We start from the raw sequence: 14,175 nt of genomic DNA on the forward strand, positions 1-14,175 counted from the left end.
TTTATGTGGTGCACACATACCACATAGATGTATTCTCTCATATCTAGGCCCAAATTTACTGCTCACAGCTTATCAGTGATCTCAGCTCATGGCATAGATCTACGGTTTGGACCCTCAACGTATAGCCGTAGATCTACAGCACGGACCCTCCAAGGGTTAACTATACAAGAAATCGCTCTCCTCCCTTTCTGTAACTTTATTTATTATGTATCTTTTAATCCTCTTCCTGAACTGGTTCATGCTAGGAGTGTCTTTGACATGTGCAGGCAGTCCATTCCATTCCTTTATTGTTGTACAAAAAAGGTGTTTCAGGTCTAACAACCTACTATTTTAAAAGATTTTTTTTTAAATTGTGACATTACTGGGACTTTTAACCCTCTCGCTGTCAAAACTTCTGAAATTGTGTTTTCAGTGTCACAGTTTAATAAAAAATAACAAAGAGCTCATTTTTGTGGTGATAATGACAAAATAAAAACCTCAGTAAAACTCTGATTTAACCCGTAAACGGTCCAAACGTATATATACGTTTTTACCACTAGTGCCCCAAACGTATATATACGTTTTATGTGTCCTACATTTAACATTGCCACGATAAGCCTGAGTCGCCTAGACATGTGAGAATGGGTGTGAGCACTCACTGTGCACCATATTAAAATAATTGGGGATGCCTGGGTACCATATGCTCTTTTTTCCTATTAAAAACAACAATGTTTTTTTTTTCTCAAAAAAGTTGGGGCAGTACGGTAGTGAACGTATATATACGTTTGGACCGTTTATGGGTTAGCAAACTCCCCATATAACAAATTTTAGATTTAACCCCTTGACTGTCGCAACACCCAATCCTGAGGTATCTCCTGGTGTCGCAAAAATTCAAAAAAAAAAAAAAAAATTTTTTTCTTATGAAATGATAGAGAATCTTTTCCCGATTATAATGACACCAAAAAAATGAAATTTGATGGAAAACTGATGGGATTACGCTCTCGCGAAGTTAGCGACCTTGGCGATATTTACAAATCGGCGATTTCGCCCACTTTGAGCCCTATTTTCGGCTAATTCCATTGTTCCAGTCGACCAAACTCAAAGCTATTTCTTTAGAACTCCATTTTTTCTATCGATTGAGTACAAGAAACTGCCCATTTACCGATTTCAACTACCCAATAACGTGGTCAGAAATTTGCAATTTGGCCAATTTCACGAAAATTAAAAAATATGACAATTTCAAAATAAGGTCCAGAATGAATAATGCAGACATTCCTGGCTCTAAAATAACATTTTCTTTGTTCATCAGTCATGTCTCCAAGCCCCTCTGATATTACTCTTGCTTTCTATTTCGAATTTTTATTCAAACAAAAAATAGAAGATTTACTATTATGCAGACTACTACAATACTGTAATAATTGTATAAATAACATGAAACAATTCATGACTGCATATTAGAATGGCTAGTTGGACATTTATTGGACAATGATGTCATTTGTTTACTTTTGAACATCGGCAAAAATCAAACATTTCCCCAACTTTGAGTTCCATTTCCAGGTTCTTTTTATAGTAAAATCAAAATCATCTCTTTTTCTATAATATTTTTTCCATTCTATCAAACGAGACCAAGAAAATGAGAATACAACCATAAATACTATACGAAAATAGACCACAAAGTCGGCATTTTAATTAAAAAACGGTCGGATTTTTTTTTTTCTCATTATGCACTGCATGCTCCAGGACTTTTTTTATGTGGTGCACACTGACCACACAGACCCATTCTCTCACATGTGGGCCTACCAGCTTTCTCCTGCTTGATTTGAAGCCGCTAGAATTTATGAGTATATATACGTCAAACACGGTACCTCGTAAGACGTATATATACAGCCGCAACAGTCAAAGGGTTAATGGACAAAAAAAAATTGACCCGACACTCAATGAACAAAGAAAAGTCCACTGATTCCATATTTTGTCTGTTAGCATGAATTTAGTACCTAGTGTCAACAATGCAGCAGACTATATCTATTGCTGGGGGTATATATCAATAAGTAGTTGGGATCTGGTAGTGTCACTGATACAGCAGATCTAGTGAGCTCCACTGGGCACTTCAATACAATGGATTTTATACAGCCTTTCCTCACTTAATGATGGAGTTCCGTTCCTAAGATCATGTCGGTAAATGAATTCGTCGCTAAGTGAAGAGCATGCTATAATGGTAGTGGGTTTGTGTCACCCATCTTTGATATTGCTTTAATGTCACATTTGCACCAATGATAGCATTTGTGGTATATTTTTAAATGTTTATACAGTAATGTACTGTATATTGTAATAATCAGAATAGAGGACATCAGTTCTAATATACATTATTTAGGCATGCATACTGGTCAGAGAGCCCGCCATAAGTCTGAGTCGTCAGTAAACGAGTACATCGCTAAGCAAGGAGAGGCTGTATTTAAGCAAATGCCCCATCCCCCCATTAGTCCATTACACTGATGTTTCATTCTATATAATCAGTATATACACTGCTTCATATATACGTCTTCACTTTTGAACATTATCATAATGAATATCTTTAAAATTCTCAGTTTGAATAAAGATCTTCATATAATACTGCAAAGTTAAGCATTAGGATTCATCTGCCCAAAATGCACAGCATGATAATGGATTTCTTTTGTGCCTAACAATATATTATATGTAAAATACATTACCTGTATACTGCAGGAAAAAACTAAATTATTTGTATTTTTAAGTACATGTACAGTGAAACCTCGGTGTTTAAACTGTTTCGGACATCGAACTGCGAAAAGTTCGATGTCAGAAACAGTACTGCTCATTGAAATACGTGTAAATATAATTAACTGGTTCTGGGCTACAAAAAGCTACCCCCAGAAAAGAACAGCCCACAATACTATACTGTAATATTTTTTATGCAACAAAAACACTTATATAATTAATATAATGGCTGTTAAAATAGATGAAGAAAAAAATAGAACTTTACCTTTATTGACTTGAGTTGACTTGCAGAGGTAGAAGTGACGTGGTCTTGTTTCTGTTTCTTTGCACTAACACTGCAAGATTCTGGGGACTCGCAACTGGCAGGTACATTCGTTTTTTTCTGTTTTAAAAGTAATCTGTCCAATGTGGTCCGTGTCTGCCTACCTCTCATAATCTTTCTAAAGTGTTCAAGCACATTATCACTGAAGGAACTGATGTTGTGACTCACCAGAGCAATGTCAGGGTGCCATTTCTCCACTATGTTCTGCATTTTTGACCAATAAAAAAACAACTCTTGAAGTTCATTGGTGGAAATTTTGGCACTAACCTCCTCCTCATCATCTGGTGATGAAAATTCTTCTGCCAGTTCCTCTTCCTGCTCCTTGAGAAGATCTTGGAGTTGTTCTGTTTTGAGTTCCCTATTGTGGTCATTTATCAACTCCTCCACATCCTCCTGCTTCACCTCTAATCCCATAAACTCACCTAGGGAGATGATTTCCTGAACCACTGGTTCTGCCTCAAAGTCTCTGCTTGCCACAGAGTCAGGCCACAACTTCCTCCAAGCAGAGTTAATTGTTCTCTGGCAAACATCTCCCCAGGCTTTAATTATCAGATTCACACACTGGAGGATGCTGAACTGACTCCAAAAGTCTCTTAGAGTTAGGTCAGTGTTAGAGGTCACTTCAAAGCACTTTTGAAACAGGGCTTTCATGTAAAGTTTCTTAAAATTTGAAATCACCTGTTGATCCATGGGTTGGATGAGAGGAGTGGTGTTAGGAGGTAAAAACTTCACTGTAATAAAGCTATGACCCATCAGCAAATCATGGCCCAAGGATGGAGGGTGAGCAGGAGCACTGTCCATCACCAACAGTGCCTTTAAGGGTAAATTGTTGCTCTCAAGGTACTCTTTCACACTAGGAGCAAACACTTCATTCACCCACTCAGTGAAAAACTGCCTGGTCACCCAGGCCTTACTATTGGCCCTCCACATAACACCCAGTTGACTTTTTTGCACATTGTGTTTTTTAAACACACTGGGGTTTTCTGAGTGGTAAACCAGCAAAGGTTTAAGTCTGAAGTCGCCAGCTGCATTACTGCACAATAAGAGTGTCAGCCGATCTCTCATTGGCTTGTGTCCTGGTACTGCTGCCTCTTCTTGGCTAATATAGGTCCTCTTTGGCATTTTTTTCCAGAAGAGACCTGTTTCATCACAATTAAAAACTTGTTGAGGGACATATCCCTCACTGTCAATAACTGTTTTAAATTCCCCCACAAATTTTTTTGCCATTTCATTGTGAGAACTTGCACCCTCACCATGCCTCACTACACTATGAATCCCACTCCTCTTTTTAAACCTATCAAACCAGCCCCTGCTCCCTTTAAATTCTTCACTTTGGGTACTAGTTCCAGGGTTGTCTTTCTTAAGGTCACTATGTAATTGTTTTGCCTTTTCACAAATTTTTGCATCAGAAACACTATCACCTGCCATTTGTTTCTCCTTAATCCAAACTAACAAAAGTTTTTCCATCGTTTCAATTGTGTGAGATCTCTGTGCAGTAAGAGAAGTGACTCCTTTAGCCACATCCGCTCCTTTAATAGCCTCTTTATTCTTAAGTATGGTACATACTGTAGATTTAGCCAAGCCGTACTCTCTGGCGAGCTCGGAAACTCGCTTGCCGCCTTCACTCTTTGAAACAAGTTCTTTTCTTAATTCAACTGTGGTTCTCACTTTTTTCCTCTTAACTTTATTTTCACTACTGCTCTTTTTCGAGGTCATGGTCACTAATTCTCAGTAATAATATAATTAGTGCTGTACTAATATTTACCACAACACCACAGTAAAAAATATAGGAAGAGAGCAATTAGGCCAAACGCACTGTGTGGGAGCACAACGCCAAGTGAATTGTAAACAAGCCAGCACTTTCAGACCCCAGAACAATGTTCAAAGACCAGATCAACTGTTTTTTGAATAAAACTGTTCGGACTCCTGTTTGTTCAAGGTCCAGTTCATTCGAACACCGAGGTTCCACTATATTTCTTTTCTGCAGTATACAAGTAATACAGTTTACTTAAAATATTGTTAGGCACAAAAGAAAGCCACTAACATGCAGTGCATTTCTAAACTACTGCTACTACTACTAATACTACTCTGGAGGATTGACTTCAACTACCCACCTTAAACCAATCTCCATGTAACAAAAAGTATACATATATCAGAACCATCACAATCTCTTATAATAATAAACAATTCTATATCCTTTTGTAAATTCCTAAACTTACTAAATATTAATGTCATGCTTCTTTACTACCTTTCACTCCACATCTAAATAAAATTACAATATAATGGCGATAAGAAATGAGATTTTGTTCAGATTTTTAACCCCAGAGGGTTAGTCACCCAGGATAACCCAAGAAAGTCAGTAAGTCATCGAGGACTGTCTGTCTTATTTCTCTTGGGGTCCTTCAATCTTGTCCCCCAGGATGCCACCCACACCAGTCAACTAACATCCAGGTACCAACTTGCTGCTAAGTGAACAAGGACAGCAGGTTTACATAAGAAAACACACCCAATGTTTCCACTTGGCCGGGAATCAAACCATGGACACTCAGTGTGTGAGACAAGAGCGTTACCTACCAGGCCACAGGATGCCACGATGCTGACACAGGACACTCCCAGAAAACAATAACAGAAGACACGGGCAACATACTCCAAACAAATACCTCTGACATTCCCTGTATATCTTCTAAACATCTAGAGAAACTAGATAGAAATAAAATGGCCAAAAATGTGGAATATCTTACCAGACGATTTAAAGAATTGCAACATCCCAATGAGTTTTAAAATTATGTTTACCAAATCAAGCCAGATTCACTATTACACAGTAGTAAGGGAATGGAATGGGTTACCTGACTATGTTGAGGTCAGGTTTAGTATAGAACATGATGAAAACCAAAGAATATCTTATTGAAGCAAAAATTATTAAAAAAAAAAAAAACTTACAATGGTTACAAAAATAAGTCACATGTTTGATTTCTATTGTAACTTACCGTAGGCTTTAAATAATAAAATATTACAAGGACCCCAATGGAAGTAAGTCACTGACTTTTTTGGGTTATCCCAGGTAATTTACACATATGTTACTATAAATGATAATTGTACTGTACTTATATACAAAGCATTTCAGGCTTATATACAAAGCATTAAAACTAAGACATAACACTTAGAGGCATACACAAATAACCTGCACACAGCAATTTCTAGATGAAAGAATCACTACAAACTGTCAGAAAATTTTTAATGCACATTAAGTAAGTACAGGAGGGCCTTGCCTCATGGTGCTTCACTAATACAGTGATTTTCAATTACGTATACCAATTCTTCATTTATTCAGACTTCCTACAATAAATATATTTACCACTCATTATAAGCTAAGGATGAAAATATTTTAAAATAAGTACAGTGGACCCCCGGTTAACGATATTTTTTCACTCCAGAAGTATGTTCAGGTGCCAGTACTGACCGAATTTGTTCCCATAAGGAATATTGTGAAGTAGATTAGTCCATTTCAGACCCCCAAACATACACGTACAAACGCACTTACATAAATACACTTACATAATTGGTCGCATTCGGAGGTAATCGTTATGCGGGGGTCCACTGTAATGTGTGTATTGTACAGTGGGCCTCTGACTTACGATCAGCTCCCAACTCGAACAATTATGTAAGTGTATTTTTGTTAGTGCTTTTGTAAGAGTATTTTTGGGGGTCTGAAACTGACTAATCTAATTTACAATATTCCTTATGGGAGCAAATTCGTTCGGTAACGACACCCGAACAGCCTTCTGGAACGAATTAATATCATAAGTCGGGGGTCCACTGCATGTGCATTTTTTAGGCTTAGCTCTTTTCCTCACTTAATGATAAAGTAAACATGTTATTAGGCTTTTATATGCATTTGAAAGTGAAAAAAAAGCGATGTTTCACCTTACAGCTATTTTTTCCTTTATAGCAGTAGCCCGGAACCTTACCTGCTGTATAAGTGGGGCCCACCTGTATGTCTGTTTAGGTACAGGTACACGTAAGTACAGTTATGATACATAACTACGAACATGTAAATGACCTAGGATAGCCCTCCAAAAAAAAGTCACACAAAATTGTTTATTTCCATTAGGGTCCTAGTAATATCTTATTATTTAAAGCCTAGACGTAAGTTACAGTAGAAATCAGACATGATTATAACCATAAAAATTAAAACAGCTAAGTAACTCACCTGTGAAAGACAACTACAGTAAAGAAATATACAATACGAATAAAGTAAGTAAGTAAGTTTATTCAGGTATACACAAATACAGTTACATAGAATGATCATACATAGCAGCATATGTGTAGAGAACCTAGGATAACCCAAAAAAGTCACACAGAGTGACTTATTTCCATTAAACATTAAAGAGAGGATCAGCTTACGATAATAGGTACATAAATGTTAGCTATACATATGCCTTTTCCACATAAGTTGCTAATTATGTATTAGAAAGTAACTTCACATATTCCATGCTTAAAAGCCATTACAAACACATTGGGGGCTGTCTGAATTGTATATTATATTCATAATACAGGAAGTTTTCAGTTTATGAACATGTTGGGGACCTTTTGTATTGTGTATAATAATATATAATAATGATATTATACACAATAATGATATAATAATGATGTTATACATAATACAAAAGATTCTTAACATATTCACAAGTCAAGGACTTACTGTACTCTAGTGAAAATAAATGGTATAAAATACCAACACAATGGAAACATAAACACACATATGCAGTTTAATGTGATCCTTTATTGACAACGTTTCGCCCACACAGTGGGCTTTTTCAAGTCACACACAGATCTGTTTGTGACTTGAAAAAGCCCACTGTGTGGGCGAAACGTTGTCAATAAAGGATCACATTAAACTGCATATGTGTTTATGTTTCCACTGTACTCTAGTGCTGGTAGGTTTTGAAACGTGCCGGTAAATAAGAAAATTAGCATTAAGGAAAAATGCAGTAGGCCTACTGGTCCATGCTACAGAGCTCCAACTCTCACCCACTCACACCTACTCATATACCTGTTCAACCAACATTTAGGGCTACCAAGAGTTCCTACCATAATGCTGCCACTTATAGGTTTGTTCTATTCATCCCCAGCTCTACTACCAAACAAGTACACCTACCATCCGACTTACGACCTGCTCGACTTACGACCACTCGACTTACGACCGTGTTTTTTATGCCAAATTTCTGGGAAATAAACAACTATTTGTTTTGTACACAGTGTTTATCCTAAACCTTACAGTATAAAATACAGTACTTACAGCATAAAAAGTAAAGTAAAGCATGAAATACCAAAATAAAACAATAAAATAAAGTTATTACAAAAATGTTTTGTTGATATTCAGTAGTAAAGTTCGACTTATGACCATTTCAACTTATGACCATTTCGACTTACGACCGGTTTCTCGGAACCGAACTCGGTTGTAAGTCGGATGGTAGGTGCATTTCTCTATATCCTTTACAAAACTAAATTTTTCTATTTAGATTTCATGCTGCAAGATACTTTCAATACTTTTTATATATCCTTCTATTTATTCCTGTTCTCCATGTGTACACTTCAGTCATATCACTATGTATTTCCAGAGTACAAATTTAGTGCATTCAATCTTCCCGAGTACAAATTTAGTGCCGTCAACCCATCTTCATAGGAAAGGTTTCTGATACACAGGATCAACGTTGTCATCTTTCTATATTTTCCAGTGTATATTCGTGTCCAATCAGTAATACGAAGTAGAGAACTGCAAAGTATAATCTCAATGAGGTCATACCACAGACATATCAAATTGAAGTATAACTTGAGGACTTCATTATTTAACTTCTTAAAGATGACACTAAGAATCCTATTAGGTTTACTGTAAACACTTATACTACTGTTGTCTTGATGTAAATTTTTGCTACCCAAAACTCCATCTTTTTTGCATTCAATCTGACTAAAACCCACATTATTTGGCTCATAATTTCCATAGTTATCTTCTTTTCCTAAGATCAGACCCTTCCACATGTCCACACTGAACTGCTACTTGTCCAACCACAACAAATTATTCAATGTTCTAGAATTCTCATCAGAAATAATTTCATGGACTATTTTAGTTATTGGCAACTTTACACATCAATATTTATTTTCACATCTATGTCATTTATGTAAACTGTGAATATGCATTCCCATACTGATCCTTATGGCAAATTACTTTTAATTTCTCACTATTTATGCAAATTGTCTGTTACTAAAAAACTCATGGAATGGGTGGAGTATGAACCTATGGCAAGTTAGTCCTGTGAGTTTTAGGACTCATTTGCCATGGGTTCAAACCTCACCCATTCCATAATTTGCTTACAAACATGCTATTACAATTTCATGTAGTTGTTGCCTATCAGCCATGCCTTGACCCAGGAGATCATTTCTCCTGTACCATGATTTGCTCCTTCCTTTGACTAATATCCAGACCCAGTCCTTTCTAGACCTCACAAATTATAATATTTTTTAAAAATACACCTACCATCCGACTTACGACCTGCTCGACTTACGACCACTCAACTTACGACCGTGTTTTTTATACCAAATTTCTGGAAAATAAACAACTATTTGTGTTGTACACAGTGTTTATCCTAAACCTTAAAACATGAAATACCAAAATGAAACAATAAAATAAAGTCATTACAAAAATGTGATGTTGATATTCAGTAGTAAAGTTCGACTTACGACCATTTCGACTTACGACCGGTTTCTCGGAACCGAACTCGGTCGTAAGTCGGATGGTAGGTGTACATGCAAGTTATCTACTGCATACCTCAGCAAATGTAGCTTTTTATTGGTTATGTAAATCGATATTTTGGGATATATAACCAAAATAAAAGAGTGCATTTATTTTGGCTAGAATAACACATCAGGGCTAATCAAGGCTTAGTATTCGGTTAGTCAATGTGCCTTGGCCAATCACAGCAAACGTAAACAAGGACATTTATTTTCTCAGTAAATTTATTTAGTCATGGGTACACATAAGTACAATTATTACACATGGTGTAAATTATCTAAAAGTCAGACAAAATGACTTATTTCCATTGGAGTCCTTTAATCCTGTCCCTCAGGAAGCAGCCCACACCAGTCAACTAACAACCAGGTCCCTACTTTACTTTGTAGGTGAACAGGGACAGCATGTGTATGGAAACAAGTCCAGCGTTTCCACCCGGCCGGGGACTGAACCACGGACACCCAGTGTGTGAGGTAAGAGCGTTGCCTACCAGGCCATGGGATATGGTACACGAAAGTTAGCTATACAATAAATCACTCTCCTCCCTCTCTGTAGTCTGTAAGCATTAGGATTAGTCTGCCTGAAATGTACTGCATGCCAGTTGCTTTCTTTTGTCTATCTACCTGGAGTCTACCTGGAGGGTGTTCCGGGGGTCATTGCCCACGGAAAAGAAATAAAGTTGTACTGGATTAATAATTTATTCATTTAAATGTCTAATGTTAAGTGGTTATGACGTGGACAGTTTTATTTTGAAATTGTAAAAAATGTAACCTAAGGAAACCCAACATAACCAAATGTAAAACAACCTAAGGTAATTTAACTTAGCCTTACTCAGACAACAGTAGATATCGGGGGTTAATATTAAGTTTAGGGGCTCCATCAAATTTCAAGAATATTTTTAATTAAAAGCATGTAATACTGACTGGTTTGTGCAACAGAGATAGTTTCAATTTCTGCAAGCTGGAAAAGTGTTTTTTGTGTAAATATTGATTCAAGAATTATTAGGTCACTTTTTAAATATTATACACATACATGTGTAACCCAGTCTACGTAAACCCAGCATAACTCAATCTAGCCCAACCTCTAAAGTAACCCAACCTCTGCTAATGAAACCTAACCCATTAAGCAATTAATGATCATACATACTCATATTTACACTGCTTAGTTATAATGAACATTTGTTTTGTTCATTAATGTCTACAAATCACAACGTAGGTCAATTTATATATAAGTAGGTCCCGACTTATACAGCTGGACCCTAATTAATAATATTAATAATAATAATAATATATCTTTATTTATATATTAATAATAATAATAATATATCTTTATACAAGCTATACAGACCACAGACGACATCAATGACATACTACTATATAGAAAGCCGCTTGTTATGCAGAGCATTTATGGGCAAATTATGTCAGTTTTGTCCCAGGATGCAACCCACATCAGTCCACTAACACCCAGGATGTGACCCACATCAGTCCACTAACACCCAGGATGTGACCCACATCAGTCCACTAACACCCAGGTACTCATTTTATACTGATGGGTGAACATAGACAGAAGGTATCTTATGGAAACACATCCCTAATGTTTTCCAGCCATACCAAAGATTCGAACTCCGGACCTCAGTGTGTGAGCTGAGTGCACTAGCAATGGAGCTATGGGACACCTTAACCATAATTATATATAAACTGACCTGTCAAAAAGTGGAACATGGGTTTTTTTCATTTTCAAATATGCATGTAAAAGCCTGATAACATGTCTACACTATCATATACTATTAATTACACAACATAACCCTAAGAAAAAATGATATGAAAGTAATATGAATATACAGTGTACACATTACTTACCTTAAAATACTTTTGTTTTGATGGTACAGACTTGGATGAAGCTCTTGTAGGAGTTTGTTTTGCTGTTAATATTAAAGGTTGTTCAAGGCTGGCTGTTGCTGTTAGTATTAAAGTTAAAGGTTGTTCAAGGCTAGCTGTTGCTGCTGACACTGTTGTTGGAGGTTGTTCAAAGCTAACGGTTGCTGTTGATATTGTTCTTGGAGGTTGTTCACGGCTAGCAGTTGCTGTTGATGTTGAAGGTTGTTCAAGGCTAGCTGTTGATGTTGAAGGTTGTTCAAGGCTAGCTGTTGATGTTGAAGGTTGTTCAAGGCTAGCTGTTGATGTTGAAGGTTGTTCAAGGCTAGCAGTTGCTGTTGACTTTGATGTTGGAGGTTGTTCAAGGCTAGCTGTTGCTGTCGAAGGTTGCGATGGTACTTTCTTAAAGAAAAGCAATGAATTTTGCCTTATGGATTGTCTCCTTTCCCTTAGAATTTCTTTATAGCATGCAATACCATTTAAAAGAGCTGCATTTACTTTTGAACTTCTTTCAAAATTTGGGTCAATCCTCTCAAAAGTTGCCATTGCCATTTCTATATAGTTGAAAGCTTCTTTCAATTCCTTGGATGCCATTTCTCTAGGAAAAGGCAGACTGTCATCAGTATGTAACTCTTCTTCACAAAACTTCTTTCTTTGCTTTTCAATCAGAAAAAATTCTCTATCTGTTAGGGTTTCATCATGAGAACGAAGCCATTCTTCCACATCCTCAGCCTTGACTTCCAGGTCTAATTCCCTTGCCATTTCTACAACATCTGTAGTGACTTCCTCCATTAGATTCTCAAAGCCTTCAAAATCCTCCGAAAGATGAGGAATTAGGTTCGTCCAAACACCTTTCAGTGTAATTTCTTTAACTTCCTCCCATGCATCTCGAACACTTTTAATACCATCCAAAATTGTGAAATCTTTCCAAAATGCTTTTAATTTATTTTGTTTAGGCCCAAGTACTGTATCACTGTCTAAGGCATTTACAGCCTCAGTGAAAATACTTCTTAGGTAATAGGATTTAAATGCTGCAATTAAACCTTGCTCCATTGGCTGCAGTAATGAAGGTGTATTTTCAGGCATAAGAACAACTTTGATCTCCTGGTACATACCAATTAGAGCTCTAGGGTGACAAGGGGCACTGTCAGCAATGAGTAAAATCTTAAAAGGAATGTTATTTTTCTTGCAGTAAGCCTCAACTGTAGGTTTAAAATAGTCTGTGAACCAATTTATGAAAAGTTCGCCAGTCATACAAGCTTTGGAATTGTATCTATAACAAACTGGGAGACTACCTTTTACATAGTTCTTTAGGGCCCCAGGATTCTCTGAGTGATAAATCATCATAGGTTTTAACTTGCAGTCACCAGCTGCATTAACCCCTAACAAGAGCGTTAGTCTGTCTTTTCCAGCTTTAAAGCCATGCATTGACTTCTCTTCCTTAGCAATGAAAGTCCTAGATGGCATCTTCTTCCAGTATAATGCAATCTCATCCACATTAAAAATCTGATGTTTGGTGTACTTTCCACATTCAATGATCCTGGCTATCTCACGTTGATAACCTCCTGCAGACACTATTTCACCATCAACTTTGTTGCTAAGTTGGCATCTATCTTTAAACCTTTGAAACCAGCCTCTGCTTGCTTCAAATGTATCCTCAGCAGCTTTCTCACCTCTCTCAGCCTTCATAGAATTAAAGATACTTAAGGCCTTGTCCTGGATAATGCCTCGGGTTAAAGACAAGTTCTGACTGCTTTGTTTTTCAATCCACACCAGTAAAACTTTTTCCATGTCAGCAATAAGGCCATCGCGTTTTCTTATAACTTTAGTGTTTAATGGTGTAGAACTTTTAACTTGATCCAGCACTTTCTCCTTAGCATTAACAATTGTACTAACAGTCTGGCGAGCTAAACCTAACTTACGTCCTATCTCAGTCATAGTAAAACCTTTCTCACCAAGGGTAATCATTTCTAACTTTTTATTTAAAGTAAGAGCCTTACGACTCCTCTTTTTAACACATCTACCTTTAGATGCCATTGTAATTAACACAAAAATATTATAATATACGTAACAACATTAAAACTTTGGAATAATGTCAGAATATAGAGAGATGCGAAGCCCACAATTGATGCTATTATTATCAGAACAATTAGAACTAAGTGCTAAACCCACAAGGGTTCACATGTGTTGTAAAGAGGCTAAATCAGACAATAAAATGGCGCTGGACGACCTTCCCTGACTCAGCTGTTGAGGCATCATGACGAAAAATGCCGAAAAGCGGAACAAGTACCGAACATAATGAACAATGACTATAATTGAACACTGCAGAGTTAGTGGAACACCGACAAGATGAACACTATAAAGTGGGACCTTATTGTATAGACCACTCTGCAAAATGCACTATTATGTCCCCAAATCTAAACTATTAACACACTATTACTACTACTATGGCAAGGATCTGCTTCTTGTTGTTGTTGTTG

At 36.8% G+C, this 14,175-nt stretch overlaps 1 protein-coding gene across 7 annotated transcripts in view; it reads right to left on the reverse strand.

Annotated features, from left to right (window-relative positions):
* LOC128698358 (tigger transposable element-derived protein 1) overlaps nt 1-14,175 on the reverse strand; it is a 76,561-nt gene extending 62,386 nt beyond the window's left edge. For all 7 annotated transcript variants that reach the window (XR_011394615.1, XR_011394616.1, XM_053790565.2 and 4 more), the window contains exon 1: nt 11,681-14,175. Coding sequence is in view for 5 of the 7 variants with exons in the window: in XM_053790565.2 (XP_053646540.2) it covers nt 11,681-13,732 (2,052 nt within the window). In the remaining 2 variants the exon portion in view is untranslated. The remainder of the gene's footprint in view (nt 1-11,680) is intronic.

This window comes from Cherax quadricarinatus, chromosome 92 (genome assembly GCF_038502225.1).
Source record: "Cherax quadricarinatus isolate ZL_2023a chromosome 92, ASM3850222v1, whole genome shotgun sequence".
In the NCBI taxonomy this organism is placed as follows: Eukaryota; Metazoa; Arthropoda; class Malacostraca; order Decapoda; family Parastacidae; genus Cherax; species Cherax quadricarinatus.